This window comes from Acomys minous, assembly GCF_964271855.1.
Source record: "Acomys minous genome assembly, chromosome: 10".
Lineage (NCBI taxonomy): Eukaryota > Metazoa > Chordata > Mammalia > Rodentia > Muridae > Acomys > Acomys minous.
Window position 1 is genome coordinate 105879609 of NC_140491.1, and position 19613 is coordinate 105899221.

Below are 19613 nucleotides of genomic sequence, written 5' to 3' on the forward strand. Positions count from 1 at the left end.
GTAGCCCTCACGATGCAGAGGCGCTCTCACCTTCCTGGTCTAATGTGGGATGGTAGAGTGTGGGCATGGGAGAGAAAGGGTCCTGGGCTCTAGACTTCCTGCTGGAGGCAGGAAGGGAAGATACTCGTTGTTTATTCGTTTATATCTGCTGCAACTTCATCAACTGTCCTGGCTGCGGTTTGTTTTGGTTTTGAGGCACAACACCATGTAGCCTAGACTGACTTCAAACTCAGTGTAGCCCAGGATGACCTTACATTTCTGCTTCTGCCTCCTGAGTGCTGTGATTGTAGGTGTGAGGCTCCAGGTTTTAAAAGGTGCTGGGAATCGAACCAGGGCCTCATTCATACTAGCCAAGTGCTACATCAAGTAAGGTATACCTCTAGCCTAGCATGATTTTCTTTTCTTTTTCTTTCCTTTTCTTCCTTCCTTCCTTCCTTTCCTTTCCTTTTTTCTTTTTCCCTTTCTTCATCTCTTCCCACTTCTTTCCCCTCCCCTTCCCTCTTTTTTTTTTTTAAAGACTAGCCTGGAACTCCATGTAGCTCAGGCTAGCTTTGAACTCATGTCAATCTTCCCAGCTTACCCTCCCAAGGGCTGGGATTGCAGGCATAAGCTATCATGCCAAGCACTAGCTCCTTTTTTAAAGCATTATTTTAATATTTATTTATTTATTTATTTATTTATTTATTTATTTATTGTGTATAGGCCTGCATGCATATCTGCACACCAGAAGAGGGCACCGCACCAGACCTCTTTACAGGTGGTTGTGAGTCACCATGCAGTTGCTGGGAATTGAACTCAGGACCTTTGGAAAACAAGGCAGTGCTCTCTTAACCTCTGAGCCATCTCTCCAGCCCAACATTATTTTAATTTTATGTGTATGGCCGTTTTGTCTGCACGTATATCTGTGGGCCTTATATATGCCTGTTTCTCAAGGAGGCCAGAAGAGGAGGTCAGATCCCCTGGAAGTGGAGCTAACAGATGGTTGTGAGCCACCTGTGTGTGCTGGAAATCAAGCCCAGGGCCTCTGGAGGAGCCAGTGCTAGTAAGTGCTGAGCCATCACTTCTCCAGCCCCTCCCCCCCCCCATTCCTTTCTTGACTGAGATGGATGACAGGAAAAGCCTTGACAGAGTCAAGCATCTGGTTCTAATACTAACTTTGCTGCTGTTGCTTATAAATATTTGTTGAATAAGTAAACAGATTGCTTCAATAATATTCAGGGGAGGAGCGGATGCTGAGAGCTGACCTAGGATCTCCAATGCACCCTTTGCATCTAACTTTCTTTGCTCAGCCACCCTTCCTCTGCTTTTTCGTTTCTGTTGGTTTGTTTTGTTATTGGTTTTGTGTTCTGAGACAGAGTTTCATACATTCCGGACTGACCTCAGACTCACTAACTTGCTCAAGACGACCTTGAACTTGTGATCCCTCCCTCTCTTAAGCACTGAAATTAGGGCATATACCGCTGCAGCGGATCCATGACAATAATTTTGATGATGAAAAGTATCATGATTAATTCTCTGCATCTCACCATAGAAAATCATCGTGGAAATTGTCACCTTATGGATCAGTGAAGATTTTTTTTCTATTAAATCTTTTAAAAGCGTTATACTAATAATGCAATTTTATAATAATAATAATAATAATAATAATTAGGAAAAGAATATTACAGCTAGGCTGGTGTGGAAAGGTGTCTCACAATCTCTTTGAACATGCCCTCGAGAGTCTAGGACTTCTTAGTAGGCCGTACCTTATGAAGACCCATACACCTTCTAAAAGCACTGTCCTAGGGACCAAGGGGGCGTGGCGGGGAGCCACTCTGTCCGTACTCAAGCCATTGTAGTAAAAACTATCAACAGAGAATAATAAACACAAATGGTCATTACAGATTTGTCACCAAAGTCTGTCCACAAAGAAATACAAAATTTCACGTTACAGGTTGAAGGTCTGGTCCCCAGCCCGTTGACCCAGTCCCTGAGAGATGATTATCCCATACGCACTCTGACTCGGTGGCTTAATCCCTTAATGGATTCACACTGTGATGGCATATTGGGAGGTGCTGGACAGGAGGAGGTGGGGCTTATTTGAAGGAAGGCAGTTGCTGAGGACAAGTGCTAGAAAAAATATGTGGATGTCTACCTCCTTCCATCTCTCCCTACCTGCTTTCTGACTGTCCCAGGATGAGCGGCTTTGCCCTTGCACTTCTTTCCACCACAATGTTCTGCCTCACCACAGCGCCCCCTACGCGTGCGCGTGCACACACACACACACACACACACACACACACACACACACACACACACACCCCGAAAAAAATGGAGTCAGCCAACTTTAGGGTGAATCTCCTTTTAAATTGTCTTTCTCTACCGTGACCAAAAGGCTAATTAACACATGAAATGAGGTATCAGGTTATGTCCTGCAGGAAACCACAGAGATGGCCTGGCCTAGCTGCATTGAGAGACAGGCATCATAGGTTTTCCAGGTTTGAATACATGGCTCCTGGGGCTCTGTGTGCCTTTCAGTTCCTGAGAAACCAGGGCACTCTCTCAGGTGGTGAAGTGTTCAGGCCACTTTGCGTTACTCTGTGTGTCCCCTTGGGAGCCAAGGAAGCACGGAAGCTTGAAAAGACAATTGGTCTTGGACAGTAATCTTGCATACCCTGTATAGCTTTCATTATCGTAGCCTAGCAACTGCAACTGTATTGATCCTAGTGATCACCACTATATTCTGTTTCTGATAATGGCATAGCAAGTCTGATTGTGCAAAAACAAAAAACAAAAAACAAAACCAAAAAACCTCAGTCTTGCTGTGGCCCCTCCAACCCAAGCATGGTTTAACATCTCACCTGCCATAACAGGTAACCTCAGCCCAGTAAGTAGCATGGGCAATTATGATGTCCATCAATTTAACAAACAGCTTTGAAATAGAGACCAGTAACACTCTATACTGGGCATAGTGTGAAGGACCACCGTGATACAGTTATAGTAAAACTGCAGCAATCTTTTGTGGGACCATGTGTCTATTTTGATTAAAATATTTTAATCTAGCAATTTCAATTTAGAAATCTGCCTCAAAAGCATCCAGAAACAGATAAAGATTTTCTGAAGGCAATTTTAGAATAGTAAAAAAATCTATAAAAGTACAAAATTGATTTCAACAAATAAGGAATGTATTAAATAAATTGTGAAGATGGCAGAGTCTGTAAGTAAGGTCTCTATCTAAGCTACTCTTATTATCTCTTTGCTGTAAGAACTCTCTTCCCAGGCTGAGTGTGGTGGCGCACGCCTTTAATCCCAGCACTCGGGAGGCAGAGGCAGACAGATCGCTGTGAGTTCGAGGCCAGTCTGGTCTACAAAGTGAGTCCAGGACAGCCAAGGCTATACAGAGAAACCCTGTCTTGGGGAAAAACAAAACAAAACAAGAACTCTCTTCCCTTAGGGTCTGTTTTCCTCATCTATAAAATGGGGTGGCTGTGAGCATTAAATTGATGGAAACATGAGTCTGATACATACTGTGTGATGGATAAGCACTTACAATGTTCATGGCTAACAGAGAATGCAAGACAAATCACATTGAAAAGGACTTAGTAACATTTTAAAAATAAAAATAAATTTGGGATGTAGTGAAGTGTCTGTTGGTGTTGATCCATTAGAAAGATCTAATTACAATTCTCAGTAGTAATTAGTGTTAATTTGAAGGAAAAAAAAGACTGAGCTCAGATGATACCTGTGAAAATCCTATGACATAAAAGTATCAATTGTAAGTAACTGATAGCTACTGCAAATGCAAGTGTCACCCGCCCACATGATTAAAGACATTGTTTTCATTTAGGAGTTGATACAAATAAAAATGCTGGTTTCCCCATCTACGTTTTGATCATATCCGCTAGGTTAAAACCCTAAATAATCTGGGTGCACGCCTTTAATCCCAGTACTTGGGAGGCAGCAGCAGATGGATTGCTGTGAGTTTGAGGCCAGCCTGGTCTACAAAGTCTAGGACAGCCAAGGCTACCCAGAGGAAGCCAGTCTCGAAAAACAAAAACCCAAAACAAAAACAAAAACGAAAAACCTAGAACAGTCCTATTGCTGGTTAGCAAATTACAGCCCAGTTTTCGGTCCCTTCACATGTCACAGCAAGGCTAGCAGCAAGCTCAAGAGCCTTGTTCCAAATGGCTTCCTGTTGTCTGTCTGGAATCTCAAGGACCTAGGCTGGAGTAGGAAGAACATTTAAATGACAGGAGCCCGCCCCACCCCTGGGCAAAGTGGGAGAGCAGGATTGAGCAACTCAACTACCACCCAGGCTTAGATCCAGGGCGTGGAGTTGGCCCCACCCCAACATCCACCCCATCTATGAACCACTGGAGCATGTGAAGAGGCTGGTCCTGCAGATCCAAAGCTGCAGCATCTCCATGACACAGGTTAACAATGGGCTATCTGAGAGGAGTCCTGGTGAGGATCCAGTGTTGACAGAGTAGCAGAAGCCAGCGACCTTGGAAAGCCAGACCAATGCCTCATTGCAATGAACATTTGCAAGCAAAGAAGTGTGGATAAAGGGGTATAATGTATGATACATATATTTAATTTTTTTTTAATTTGTATTTTTTTGCTTTCACTTGTGGGGGGAGGTTGCAAGGGTGAATGGCAGATATGGAGGGACTGGAGTATGAGTCGGATTGGGGTGCATGATGTGAAATTCATGAAAAGTCAATACAAAGTTTTTTTTGTTTTGTTTTGTTTTTTAAGTAATGGGAACCAAGTTGTTTTGGAACAAAAGTAAAGTTTGGAGACCCAGGTAGATGGCACTGTCAGCAAAATACTTGTCACACAAACATGAAGAGCCTGAATTCAATACCTGGCACCAACAGAAAAAAAGGCCAAAAGTAAACATGCTACCAGATTCAACACACGTTTAATCCTTGGCACCTGGAAAACAGATGCAGGCAGATGTCTGTGAGTTCAAGGCCAGTCTGATCTACACAGCCAGTTCCATGCCAGCTAGAGCTACACAATGAGACCCTGGCTCAGAAAATGAAATTAAAAAAAAAAAAAAATCAATCATGCTGGCATGTGCTTGTAATTTCAGCACTGGGGAGGAAAAAACAGGCAGATCCCTAGGGTTCACAGGACAGCCAGCCCAACTTAATCGGTGAGCCCAGGTTCCAGTGAGAGACTGTATTAAAACAACAACAACAACAACAACAACAACAACAAAAAACAGACTGGGGGCTGGAGAGGTGGTTCAGAGGTTAATGACACTGCCTGCTCTTCCAAAGGTCTTGAATTCAATTCCCAGCAACCACATGGTGTCTCACAACCATCTATAATGAGATCTGATGCTCTCTTCTGGCCTGCTGGCTCACATGCAGGCAGAATACTGTATAAATAATAAATAAATGCATCTAAAACAAAACAACAGACTGCTCTGGGGAACTAGTGAAAATTGGACTTAGACCAGTTGATTTTGTCTTTTAAAAGAGGTTCACTTATTAAAACAGATACAATTAAGCCTTCTCAAGATCCAATAAGATATGTTTAAACTATTTTCCTGTAAATTTTATTTGGTAAAATATTTAATATCTGTCTGGAGCCAGCAAGATGGCTCAGTGGTTAAAGGAAGCTGCAGCCAAGCCTGAAGACCCAGGTTCAATTCCCAAGACCCACATGCTGGAAGGAGAGAACTGATCCTCACAAGTGTTATCCTCTGAGCACTCTCTCTCTCTCTCTCTCTCTCTCTCTCTCTCTCTCTCTCTCTCTCTCTCTCTCTCTCTGTGTGTGTGTGTGTGTGTGTGTTTCTCTCTCTCTCTCTGTCTCTCTCTTTGCCTCTCTCTCTCTCTCTCTCTCTCTCTCTCTCTCTCACACACACACACACACACACACACACACACACACACACACACTACATTTTTAAAGGTGACAGAGAGAAACTGCCCCAGAAACTATAGCTAGATCCTTTCACATTTCAATAAGGCCCTGAGGTTTATGAGGCCAAATTCTGGAAAACCATATCTGAGGTGTGCTGCCTATGAAAGCCTTTAAAAAAAAAAATGCATCAGCGACAGGAGGATTATCATTAAAATACTTTCTTTCTGTTGTTATAAAGCCTACAGGAAAGGCCCCAATAAAAACTCCAAAGGCAGAGAGCCGCGGCTTAGAATCCCCACTAATTGCATAGCCTAGTTCCTTACACAGTGTACTGTGCCATTCACACAGCCCAAAGTCCTTATAAAACTTGGTATGTGCGTGGGAGCGTGGTTATGAGGACCGTGTTCCCGGGCATCGCATTCCATGTCTTGCTAACTCCTGGTTTTATCTCAGACTCCGACTTCCTTGATCTGTCAGCATGAATGTATTTTTAAATACTCTCTATCAACAACTGTTGCAAGCTGTGTTAGCTCTATTTTCTCATTCTCGGTATTATTCATCTCTGGTATTTGGTGTGTCTTGTGGACCCAGCGGGTCACCCCTCCCAGTGTAAACTATTTCCTGGAGATAACCTGCCAGGCTGTCTTTGATATGCCTCCATGATGAAAGCCGACCTCTTCCCATTAGCAGGGTTCTGACTTCGTGCTTTTAAAAACACTAATCCTTTTATTTCTTCAGGAGCCTTTGACCACTTCTTGGGCTTGGCCTGCATCACAAATCGCAGTCTCAGCTGTGAGTCACTTGACCTTGGACATCTGGAATGCCATTTCTTTTTTCTCAGTACTGGAGATCAGATCAGACTCCCAGGACCCCATGTATTCTAGTCCTCTACTTCTGAGCCATACCCAAGACAACGTTCTGATGCTCCTATTTCTTTCTTTCTTTTTTTATTTTTAAGATTTATTTATTTATTTTATGCATATGAGTGCTCTATCTGCATGTACACCTGCAGGCAAGAAGAGGGCATCAGATCCCAGTATAGACGGTTGTGAGCCACCATGTGGTTGCTGGGAATTGAACTCAGGACCTCTGAAAGAGCAGACAGCGCTCCTAACCACTGAGCCATCTCTCCAGCCCCTCCTCCCATTTCTTGTCTAGGAAAAAGGCGGTTGAATCTTTGCTTTTTGTTCTGATGAACGTATCCCTCCATTCACAATGTGACGAAACATGAGTTGCCCATCGCTGGTCAAACGTTAAGTAAACCAAATTGGAGGAGGAAAGACTAATTTGGGCCCTTGGTTATTTATCTTCTTGTATGGTTTTACATTCTTATTTACTTATGTTTTGTGTGCATAGAGGCTGGGGGGGTGCACATGTGTCACATGTACATGTGAAAGACAGAGGATAACCCGCAGGGAGTCTGGTCTCTACTTTTACCAAGTGGGTTCCAGGTACTGAAGGTGACAGGAGTGGGGCCAGGGTCACAGTACTCCCAGATCAGTATTTTTCTATTTGTATCTCTCAGGATCCAGCAGGAAACACTAGGTTCACACAAAGGATTTATTTTGAGAAGGTTGAATAAACAGGATATTTTAAGAGGGGCAAACAGACTTAAAGCAACCCAGCAAGGCTAACAGTCACCAGGGACCAGCAGCTGCAGGAAGTGAAGGCCTGTGGTAGCAAGGGGCTGCTGAGCTCCCATGAGAGCCACAGCTGCAGAAGAGAACATACCAGAACATTCCAACAAAAGGAAAAAAGAGGAGAAAAATGACCTAACAAGGAGACACAGTGGGAATACAGGTCACCTCATCCTACTTGCCAACAGCATCCATTCACCAAACACAAACGGAAACCACAGGACAAGGAAAGCTACAGACCAGCGATTCTCAACCTGGGGGTTGACCCTTTCACATGGTTGCCTAAAACCATCAGGAAACACAAATGTCTACATCACGATCCATAACAGTAGCAAAATTCCAGTTATGAAGTAGCAATGCAAATAATTTTGTGGTCGGGAGGGTCACCGTGACAGGAGGAACTGTACTATCCGGTCCCAGCATTAAGAAGGCTGAGAATCACTGCTGTAGACTAAAGCCTCCTGGGGAGCGGAGGAGCGAACAGATAGCAACCAACACAGTCAACAGGTGGAAATGTAAAAATATGGTCTACCTATGCCCAAAGCAAACCATCACGTTTTAACTTTTATGGGTTGAGAAAAACAGACTTCTTACACACAAGAAGAAACGTGCCACCATGCTCAGCCGTCCTGCCTTCTGCTCTGTGCCCTGGAGAGCTGACCAGCAAGAGCTATGTCACAACCCCTTGGCATCTGATTACGTTCTCATTAGCCACTGGGAGACCGCTGCAGGGCATGGGCGGGAAGAGCAAAACCGGAACATTTACTCTCCAGCATTTTCCTTTGAGAGCACTAGCAAGCTGGCTGCACCTCTCACACAAGATCACCCTCTCCAGTTTCCTCTCCCAACTCCAGGACCCTCTCTGCTCTAGGCTTGGGGTAGTTTTAAGGCACTGCCCACAAATGTAAATAGTCTTCTTTCTTTCTTTCTTTCTTTCTTTCTTTCTTTCTTTCTTTCTTTCTTCTTCTTCTTCTTCTTCTTCTTCTTCTTCTTCTTCTTTTTAAAAAAGGTTTATTTATTTATTATTATGTATACAGTGCTCTACTCTGTCTGCATGCACACCTGCAGGCCAGAAGAGGGCATCAGATCACACTGTAGATGGTAGATGGCTGTGAGCCATCATGTGGTTGCTGAGAATTGAACTCAAGACCTCTGGAAGAGCAGTCAGTGCTCTTAACCACTGAGCCATCTCCCCAGCCCTATTTATTTCTAAACTACACAATTTGAATATGCTATCTGTTCTCTGCCAAGACCCTGATAGACATATTACTCTTCTGACAGTGTTTACTGAGGCACTGCTACATGCCAAAGAAGAATAAAATAAAAGGGCAGTCTGGAGAGTGGAGGCAGCCTGGGAGCAACATATCACATTGATGTAAGTGACGCAAAGGCATGAATTGGGGGATGGGGGGATTAACATAGCCCGGGGCCTGGAAGGACTTGTGGGTTTCTTGGAGAATGTAGAGGTCAGGCATGTAGAGGAAAAGAGGTTGCTAGGGAGTGCTCAGGCGGCTCCAAGAGACCCTTACAGCCAACTACATCCAGGGTCAGTCAGATTGTGTAATGGATTAGAATGAAGGGCCAGGCTGAGCCAGGTCATGGGAAGCCTTGAACTAGGGAGGTAGCTCTCTTCCTTGCATTTGCTTAATCTCCTTACCAAGGGAAAAAAATAACAACATGGCTACAGGCCACAGTCTCAAAACTCTTACCCATGAATCCAGCCCTACTACCAGGGCCTTGACACTCCACTTCCTTGGCCTAAAACCTTTATTTTTTAAAACACACAGTATTTTCGGGGCTGGGGAGTTGATTCAGCTGTCACTTGCATTGACTGCTTTCCCAGAAACTGGGGTTCAGTTCCCAGCACCCACAGGTGGTTCACAACTGTAGTCTGTGGTCCCAGGGGATCCAGTGCCTTCTTCTGGCCTCGGTGGGAATTGGACGCATGTGGTGCACAGACATATAAAAATAAATCTCAAAAAATAAACGTTTAAAATATTTTTTGTTTTATTATTTTAAAATTAATTTTAAACATCTGGGGTGTGTGTGTGTGTGTGTGTGTGTGTGTGTGTGTGTGTGTGTGTTTTCTGTGAGTAGCATGAATGTAGAGGTCAGAGGACAACTTCTGGAAGTAGGCTTGCTTTTTTACCCTGTAATTTCCGGGGAGCATATCAGTTAGTGACAAGTGACTTTACCTACTGAGCCATCTCACTAGCCCCCTAAAACCTTCATGTGCATGCCCACACACACACACACACACACACACACACACACACACACACACACACACACTACATTTCTGTACTTGTTAAGGTCTCTAAGGGCTAGCTAGAGTGAGCATTTCCAAAGGCGTTTTACAAACTGTGGGCTCCAACATAACGCTACAATGTTCTTGTCTCACCTAAATGGGCAAGGATAACAGGGAAGGGCAGGGAACCAGTGTCTCCTCGTCAAGATAAACCACAAAGGAAGGTCTAAGGCTTAGGTTCACACTAGTTTGGGCAGGCAGACATCTTGACATCCATTACTCCACAGTCTAGGCAAGTCCAGGGAAACAGCTACCTGTTTTCCCTTGCTCACTAAATGGTGCGCGGGTGGGTGTGTACTAACGTGTGACAGCCCCTGTGCGTACATGAGCACGTGCATGTTCCTGGGGGTGTGCACATCAAGGAATGATTTTCCAAAGGTTGCAGGTGGCTATTTTCTGTTTTTTTTTCTCTCTTTTTCTATCATTATTGTTATTACTGTTGAAATCGGGTAAGCAGGTGTCTCAGGCTGCAAACTCTCCATGTAACTGTGGATGATATTAAATTTCTGATTCTTTTGCCTCTATAGTGGTAGGAATCCAGGTGTGCAACATCACATCCGGTTCAAGTGGTTCGGCGGACTGTCCTCCGATCTTCGCGCATGCTAGGTAACCTTTCTCAGTTATACTTTCAGCCTTCACCTTTCTCTCTTCTGTTTATCTGAAACGCACTATGTAGCCTACACTGGTTTTACATTTGTAGCTATTCTCCTGCCTCAGCCGTCTGTGTGTTGGGATCACAGGCGAGCTCCACTACCAGTCTCGGCTCTACAGGTGTTTCTCTACTAGGGTAAGGCTGAGCCCACGGCTCTCCACACCAGCTACCCAAGTTCTTTCTCTCCATCCTCTGGGGGCTCAGGAAGTTTCACTAACTACAACCGCAGGCATTACCAGCATTCAATGGATCTTTCCTTCTCTCATAACAAAGAGTGTGTACCACTGCCCTACCCACGAATAAGGAAGCTAGGCTCGAAGAGTAGTTCAAGAGCGGTAGACTTGGGCTCCTGGGCGTTCTTCTGGTGAGAAATTGACTAAGACATGACTCACTCTCTGGAAGGAGTGCTTCGTCAGGTGGCGGCCACTGCACAGCATGGCCCTCGTGATCCGGGGTGGGTGGGACTGTCCCCCGAGCTTGGGCCCAGGACACCCCCGGGAGGCCCCAAAGCTTGTTACCCCGCGAAAGCCCCTCCCCGAGGGCGGAGACGGCGCCGAGGAGTCGCCGCCCCGGCCCCACCGCCCCGCCAGTACCCCGAGGCCACGGCCCCAGCGCTGAGTTCTCTAGCAGTCTGTCGCGGAGCATGGGTTGCTACTACCGGGGCTTCCTGGGACTGCTGGTGTCCGCCCTGCTGGTGGGCTTCCTGGCGGTGCTCTTCGTGCTCATCTGGGTCCTGCACTACCGAGAGGGGCTTGGCTGGGACGGCGGCGCGCTCGAGTTTAACTGGCACCCGGTGCTCGCGGTGACCGGCTTCGTCTTCATCCAGGGCATCGGTACTGGGGCCCTCGAGGGGGGTAGCGGGGGTCACTGCGCGGTGGGGACCGGGATGCCATCAAAGACTCTGAGGAATCTATGAAACTAGGAAGTTTCTTCTGTGGGCAGGGCTTGCTTAACCAGGGGCTCGCAATCCCTGTTTTGGTGAGGCCTGCCGTTGAACTTACTTCAGGTCTCCTAGGCAAGGAGGAAGGCGGGGAGTCTCCGCACAACATCCTGAGTTGGCGCCAGGGCAGTCCTCTTCACCCTCCCGAGTACCGTCACCGGCTGCTGCCTGGCTGCTCTCCACTTGTTGATGTGGCGAAAGTTCCGTGGCAGAGTTTCTTTTGGGGGCTGCTGTTTGGAATCTGGCAGGGATGAAATGCTGGCTGAGTGTGACCAGGAGGGATGGCTGGATGCCCCGGGTCCAGTTTGCTGGCTGCTGTGGGGCAGCACGGACCTGCCGATCTCCAGGGGTGTGTGTGTGTGTGTGTGTGTGTGTGTGTGTGTGTGTGTGTGTGTGTGTGTGTGTGTGTGTGTGTGTGTGTGTGTGTGTGTGTGTGTGTGTGTGTGTGTGTGTGTGTGTGTGTGTGTGTGTGTGTGTGTGTGTGTGTGTGTGTGTGTGTGTGTGTGTGTGTGTGTGTGTGTGTGTGTGTGTGTGTGTGTGTGTGTGTGTGTGTGTGTGTGTGTGTGTGTGTGTGTGTGTGTGTGTGTGTGTGTGTGTGTGTGTGTGTTGCTATGCAGAGCCACTCATGGTCTAGACTGTCTTCTTCAGCCAATGTGGCGCAGCACATTTTACTTTTCCAAAAGGTGGTGACGTTGAGAATGATTCAGAAAAGCAAAGTTGTTGTGCTGGGGTTGGTTCCCAGGAAATATTTGAGAGGCTCAGAACAGGTTCCAGCCCACTGGGAACGTTCAGCTTCAACAGCCGCCTTTTCATCACTAATACTGAAAGTCCCACAAACAAGCAAACACAGAAGCACTGGCTTCATTCCTAGAGAAAAAATGTTGCTCTGTGTGATGTCTCCGCCTTCCCTGAACTCTTTAAACCGGTGCTACAGCCTCCAGCAAATGTAGCCAGCCTTCTTCCACAGGAATATGAGGGAAGGTGTTACTAACGTTCAGCCTAGGAGAGGCTTCTCTGGTGTGAGGTGGGCATACAAACCATTTCGTAGCGTAGTTCCCAGCTACTTGGCCACTACCCTAAAGTGAGAAAACCATCCAAGCTCCAAATTTTCAACCACCAGAAGCACTATTTCCTTCATGGTGAAGCCCGTTAGTTTGGCCAGAGCTGTTAACATCTCCGTTTAGTCAAACAGTCCCAAACATCTCTTCATGGCTTCCATCCACCTAGAAAAGCTCACGATACTGTGAAAGCCTTCAGAGGTTTGGACGGTGTCCCGTAGTTGAGGGCGAGGGAAACACCGATGACAGCACACGTTACATGACTTACCCAAGAGAAGACAAAGTCACAGAAGTACTAACATTATTGAGCATTTTCTCTGTCTTCACTTGATGCATTATATAAGAATAAAAAAGACGCAGGGGCCCTAACATCCCCGTGGAAATAGAAATTCTTTCAGCCCCCCCCCCTCTTTTTCCTTTCAATAATCCTTGCTTTTCACTCAGTTATGCTTTTATGGCAATACTCTCACTTCCTGAAAAGTGGTCTGTTTTTTGTTTTTCGGTTTTTGGTTTTCTGGTATTTCGAGACAGAGTTTCTCTGTGTAGCATTGGCTGTCCTGGACTAGCTTTGTGGACCAGGCTGGCCTCGAACTCGCGGTGATCGGCCTGCCTCTGCCTCCTGAGTGTTGGGATTAATGGTGTGCGCCACCATGCCCTGCCCAAAAAGTGGTCTTTTTAAGAAACCAAACTTCATCTAAAATATACTTTGAGGCCAGGCGGTGGTATACTAGATGGGTATACTAGAAATTTTCATGTGCTGCTCTTAGACAGTTTGTTCCTTCTAAGCTTAGTCCGTGTATTTGTGCTAATGTTCCAGTTGGCGTTACTAATCCTGCTTACAAGGATCCTAGATTTGCAGCACATTTTAATCACATAATACCATTAATGGACATAAATGAGCTTGTTTTTGTATGTGTAGACACACGCAGAGTTCTTATTAGTTCTTCCATACGCTGGCCCACACGTACTCCTCATCCCGCCAGAGAGAGAAGGCCGCAGCGGAAGGAACAAACACAGATGCTCTTCTTTTTAGACCGGTCTTACGTCCCCAGGAAACCCATCAGAAGTTGCCGGTGGAGGATGCGTTTACCACACCTAACTCGTGGCTTTAGCACCTGGCCCTGCAGAGTGTTACTGCTTCTACCCTTGTGATCGAGTGGCTGCTGCCCAGACCGAAATCTGATTAGATAGATCAAAACTTAAAATACAGGGTCTCCTGAGTCCACAGGGCTTTCAAGCCGCTGTAAGGCCGGGAAAAACTGCTGAGCCATCCTGCATCCTCTAAAGACACCTGGAGTTGACTTTAGAGGATGTGGGGGAAGCACAGGTCAGAGACTAACCATGTTGTCACGGAGCAGTTTGTTGTGTGTAGTTGCTTCAGAGATGGAAATTTCCCGCTACGAGATGCTGTGTTTCTAGTAGAGAGTGTGCCATGGTTCTATGGCTCTTATACACAGGGACTTGGAGAGGATGCAGGGATGGCTAGTGCACACTTGGTACCCTAAGTTTAAGATACTGTACCTTTGCATTAAGTAAACAGTAAACAGTATTTGAAACTGTTAAGAAGAAGGATCGGTCCTTTGGAAACTTTATGAATAGAACAAGCTGAAGAAAGAGGCTACAAGGATGGGGCGGGAGAGATGGCTCAGCTGTTAAAAGCACTGGCTGCTCCTCCGAAGGACCTGGGCTCAATTCCCGACACCCGCATGATGACTCACAACCATCTGTAACTCCAGCTAGAGTAGATCCTAGCCCTCTTCAGCCCTCCATGGGTGCCAGGCACACATGTGGTATGCATACATACACATAGACAAGATACAAACAAACAGGTTTTAAAGAAGAAACTATGAGGTAAATCCTTTCCCACCGTCCCCTTCACATACCAGATCTACTTTGGGAGATATATGTATCCCTAAAGTATAACAGATATGGGAGATTTGAAAAAGAAAAGAAAAGGAAAGACTTCTTTTGGTGTCCAGACTGGCGTTGAATTTCTGTGCAAGGCATCTTCCTGTTAAAAGTGATGCAAGGCCTGGGACTACAGGTGCACACCACTGACTACAGGTGCACCCCACTGACTACAGGTGCACCCCACTGACTATAAGTGCATCCCACTGACTACAGGTGCACCCCATTGACTACAGGTGCACCTCACTGACTACAGGTGCATCCCACTGACTACAGGTGCACCCCACTGACTACAGGTGCACCCCACTGCCTACAGGTGCACCCCACTGACTACAAGTGCATCCCACTGACTACAGGTGCACCCCACTGGCTATAGGTGCACCCCACTGACTACAGGTGCATCCCACTGACTACAGGTGCACCCCACTGACTACAGGTGCATCCCACTGACTACAGGTGCACCCCACTGACTATAAATGCATCCCACTGACTACAGGTGCACCCCACTGGCTATAGGTGCACCCCACTGGCTACAGGTGTCCGCCATCACCGTCTGCTATATAAAAATTCGAACTAATGGGAAATCTAGCCACACTCTGAGACGAATGAGGAAGAGTTTAGAAGAGCACTGTGCTTCTCTAAAACAAACGTTTCCTCTGACATAAATATTCTGCAGGGAAACCAGAGAAGCGGCCATTGTGAAGAAGGCAGCAGGGTGAAACAATTGGAAGCGCTCCAGGTGGCAGCTGACCTTTCTAAGGGTTCACTGTGCTGGACTGGATCCTTCAGCGAAAAGTGGGAAATTCAGGCATCTACACTGGTGAAAAGCAGACTTGGCAATTCTACACTCCTTCCTTTCTGTATGTGCAGCTGCTTTTGTGGCAGAAGCTGAAGGGAGGGAAATTAAATAGCTTAATGATCCCAGATTGGTTTCGTGAGGGAATTTAACTACATTTAAGTAGCATTTAAAAGACTAGCAGAAAGAAAGAAAGAAAGAGAAAGAGAAAGAAAGAAAGAAAGAAAGCAGTTATTAAAGGCAGTTGAAAATTTTTCCCAATGTATCTATAAGTGACCAAATTCCAAGATCACTTAAATATATCTGAAAGGCTTATGGACTAAAGCCTGGCAAAGAAGGTAATAGAAAAAGTGCCCAGATGACTCTTCCAGAAGAAGCCTTCATGACAAAGACAATCAATCAGCCTCCGGGAAGTGGAGACTGTCAGAAGCACCTCAAAACACGTTTACATTTCAAAAGCCTACGTGTGAATAACTGAATAGTGGAACTGACTGAGTACTTTTAAATACAATTATTTTGCTCCCGCCTGATCCTTAGCACCTAGAAGCGCTTGATAGCTCAGTAATTTTTTTCCCTATTATTCCCACCCCCCCCCACCCACCCCCACCCCCCACCCCCCACCCCCCCGGTGTTTCAGAGTGAACCCTGGGCCTTGTGCTTGCTGGGCAAATGCTCTACTACTGAGCTGAATTCCAAGCCTCTGCCCCTAGTTTATTAGAAATTTTTCTTTCTTTCTTTCTTTCTTTCTTTCTTTTTCTTTTTCTTTTTCTTTTCTTTCTTTCTTTTTTTTTTTCTGTGCTGGGAACAAATCCAGGCTTTTATACGTGCCACTCAAGTGCTTTGCCACCAAGCTATCCTCCTGGCAATAAATAACTGTTGAATGAGTTATTCCTGTCTCATCATTAAATTGTTAGTAACAGAATGCAATTTTACAGCCATTAGTTTGCAATGATAACAATAATAATAATAATAATAATAATAGCAGCAGCTAGAGGAAAGGCACTGTCCCTACTGCCTAGCGATTGCTCAGCAGTTTAGAAACACCACTTAGCCAAACCCAGGGAGGAAAGGAGTCCTATCATAATGGAAAAGCACCTTTGTTCTCAGGGCTCTTGGTCGACAGCCTGTGGAGGCCCGAGTACTTTCTGTGCCTCCTCTCTTGCCTGCACAACCACATGGCACTTCAAATCAACTCTTCCACTTCACAGTGTTCCATTTCTTCCCTCGTTGGTAGCTCCAACATTTTGTATCTGTCATCTTTAAAAACCCACAGCATTGGGGGAGGGGCGGTGGCTGGCTGGCTGGTTCAGTGGTTAGGAGCACCTGCTGCTCTTTGGGTTCCGTTCCCAGCACCCATGTGTAACTCCAGCTCCAGAGGGTCTGACACCTCGTTCTGGCCTCTGAGGGCAGCAGGGATATGTGTAGTACACAGACACACATGCAGATAAACCACCCATACACAAAGTAACTAAGTACATAAACCCCAAACACAGAAACCTCGAACCCTTGACTCTACATCCTTTTATGGCAACTGCCTCACTCTTCTGGGTGCCCTTCCATAGAACTTGTAATGCATGTCAACACTGCAGTTCATGATTCTTTTCCTCCTGCTCTCTCTAGAACCTTCTCCAGTCAGACTTTTCATCCCTCTGCTACACAAGAGACCTCTGGGGCCGCTACGGAAACAAACTAGCTCAGAGAGACGTAGGGTAGGGACCAGGGGTTATAGCAGTCCAACAACAGGTCCCCAGCAGGCAATAGTTATACAGGCACCCACACAGTCTTCACTAGTCAACCACACATCCTTTCTCTGAGTGATCAAGTCTTAAACTCCTCACACCTCACAGGCACCATCACCTTCCATGATGCTATAGAGACCTGGCTCCCAGGACCCCTGCAGGGTGGGTGAAAAGTGGTTCCCAATAAATAAATCCCAGTGCTAATCTCAGGTACTGAAAAATGTGCCCTCGTTTGAAAATAGGGAGTTTGCAGATGTAACTAAATTCCCTCAAGTGAGATCATTCTTGGCCACACGTTCAGTCAGTGGGTTTCCCAGTTAGAGGAAGGGGAAAGAGGTGAGAGACAGAAGTCTCAGAGGGAAGGCCAGAGGAAGATGGAGATGGAGATTGTCATGGTGTGTCTACAAGCTGAGGAGCACCACAAACCGTGGGTGGCCATGGGCTGTCTCTTGGCTGCTCCTGATCTGCTTAAAAGGCAATGATATATCTTTCCTAGATTCTCCAGAAATCAACCTGGTCAATGCCTTAGTTGTGAATCCCTGGCGTTCAGTCATGAGAAAAGAAAAGAAAAATGTTTTAAATTCCATCTATTATCTGCTGAGCTTAAGTTGGATTACACACACACACACACACACACACACACACACACACACACACACACACACACACACACAAAGAAGTTAGAGAACAATTTGTGGGAATCAGCTCTTTTTGTTTTTTTTTTAAATATTTAATTTTTTAATGTATGTGCGTTGGTATTAGGGTGTCAGATCTTGGAGTTACAGACAGTTGTGAGCTGCTATGTGGTTGCTGGGGATTGAACCCTGGTCCTTTGGAAGAGCAGGTGGTGCTCTTAACCACTGAGCCATCTCTCTAGCCCTCAGCTCTTTTCTTACACCATGTGAGTCTTAGGAATTGAACTCAGGTGATCAGTCTTGGCTTCAGGCTCCTTTATCCACTGAACCATGTTCTGGTCCAAATTTAGGTTCCTCCTCCTCCTCTTCCTCCTCCTCATCTTCTCTGCTTGTTTGATATGTATGAGAGCTTTGTATGCACATATGTACTGTTCTGTGTGCATGCCTGGTGCCTGAGGAGGTCAGAAGGGTATCACATCCCTTGAAACTGGAATTACTGACAGCGGTGAGCTACCTTATGGGTCCTCTGTGAGAGCAGCAAGCACCTCTTAAGCCATCTTTGAAGGCCCCGAACTTTGGTTCTTTCAAACTAATGTTTGTGGTAATTTGTCACAGTAGCCTTAGGAAACAAACATAGATTTAATAATTACCACTGCTCTCTGGGAAATCCAAAGTGTTGCCATTCTCATCAAAATTCATGGTGTTTTCATTGTTCCTCAAAGCACAGACCCGGATCGCCAGCCAGGGTTTTTTTTTGTTTTTGTTTTTGTTTTTGTTTTTGTTTTTTTTTTGTAAGTGGCATTGACTAATACCACTGGTAACAAGCAAGTCTTTTATGAGGACAGGTGACCCCAGGTCACATCCTCATGCAGCCAAATATAGGGATGCATGGAGAGGTGGGGCCTGGCATGCAGAGACCTGGCAAAACAGGAGCGCCCACCTAGCATCAGCAGAGTGCGGCTATGTGCGGATGCCAGGCGTAGCTGCCAGATTCTCCCCCTTTTCCAAGAGAGTCCAGGCATTTAAAAACTTGTTCAAGAGGGCTCGGCCATTAAGAACGGATACCACTCTTCCAGAGGACCCGAGTTCGGTTCCTAGCAATCTCATCCGGTGGCTCGTGAGTGCCTACGCCTCCCGCTCCTGCGGGATCCAGCGCATCTAGCTTCTGTGAGCACCTGCGCTCACAGGCACACGCCTACACATAATAATAGAGGCTCTGTGGTTAAGACCACTGGCTGCTCTTCGAGAGGACCTGGGTTCAATTCTCAGCACCCATATGGCAGCTCACAATTATCTGTAATTCCAGTTCCAGGGGATCTGACACCCTCACACAGGCATACATGCACATGAAATAAAAATAAATAAAATAAAATAAATTTTTAAATGTCTTAAAGAAAAAAGAAACTCGTTCAAACTAAAAGTAAACAAACTAAGGAAACAACCCACCCAATAGCATTGGGTGAACCCAATTTTTAGTCTGTATCTTCCAGACCTCTCCTGCTGGGGTTTCTGTCTTGACTTCGCCAGTTTTGGATGTTCTCAATCAGCTTCAGCAATTTCCCTTTTAACAATGACAGACTAGAAATCTTTCTCATAGCATTTTCCTTGCTATGAGGGGAAACTTTCCTGAAGTGTCCAAAGGCTGAAATGATGCTAGCCGTTGCCTGCACTCTGCAGTGCGCTCTTTGCTTCACCCACCAGCTCATGTATGGTCCCAGGCAGTTGACTGGCATTTCCTTGTTTTTGAGACAAGGTTTCCCTTTGTAGCCCTGGCTTCCTGGAACTTGCTATGTGGACCAAGCTAGCCTCAAACTTGCAGTGATCCCCTTACCTGTGTTCTGGGTGCTTGGACAACTGCTGGTATCAGCTGTTAATGCTAACTGCTGTATAAAACATGAGCAGTGGGCTAGGGGTGTTCTTCATTGGTAGAGTCCTTGCTTAGCATGTCTTGGGTTTTATCCTTAGTACAGGAAGGAAGGAAGGAAGGAAGGAAGGAAGGAAGGAAGGAAAGTTTGTCTTTTCTATAAGTTGTCCTCATTTGACTTGGTTAGAGATGACTAACAATTTTTTTTTAAGAATGTAGG

At 45.9% G+C, this 19613-nt stretch overlaps 1 protein-coding gene across 1 annotated transcript in view; it reads left to right on the forward strand.

Annotated features, from left to right (window-relative positions):
- The first annotated feature begins 10927 nt into the window (after positions 1-10927).
- The window catches only part of CYBRD1 (cytochrome b reductase 1), a 31792-nt gene continuing 23106 nt past the window's right edge, over positions 10928-19613 (forward strand). Inside the window, exon 1 of the mRNA XM_084798502.1 lies at positions 10928-11286. Within this exon, the coding sequence (XP_084654628.1) occupies positions 11097-11286 (190 nt within the window). The 5' untranslated portion in view covers positions 10928-11096. The remainder of the gene's footprint in view (positions 11287-19613) is intronic.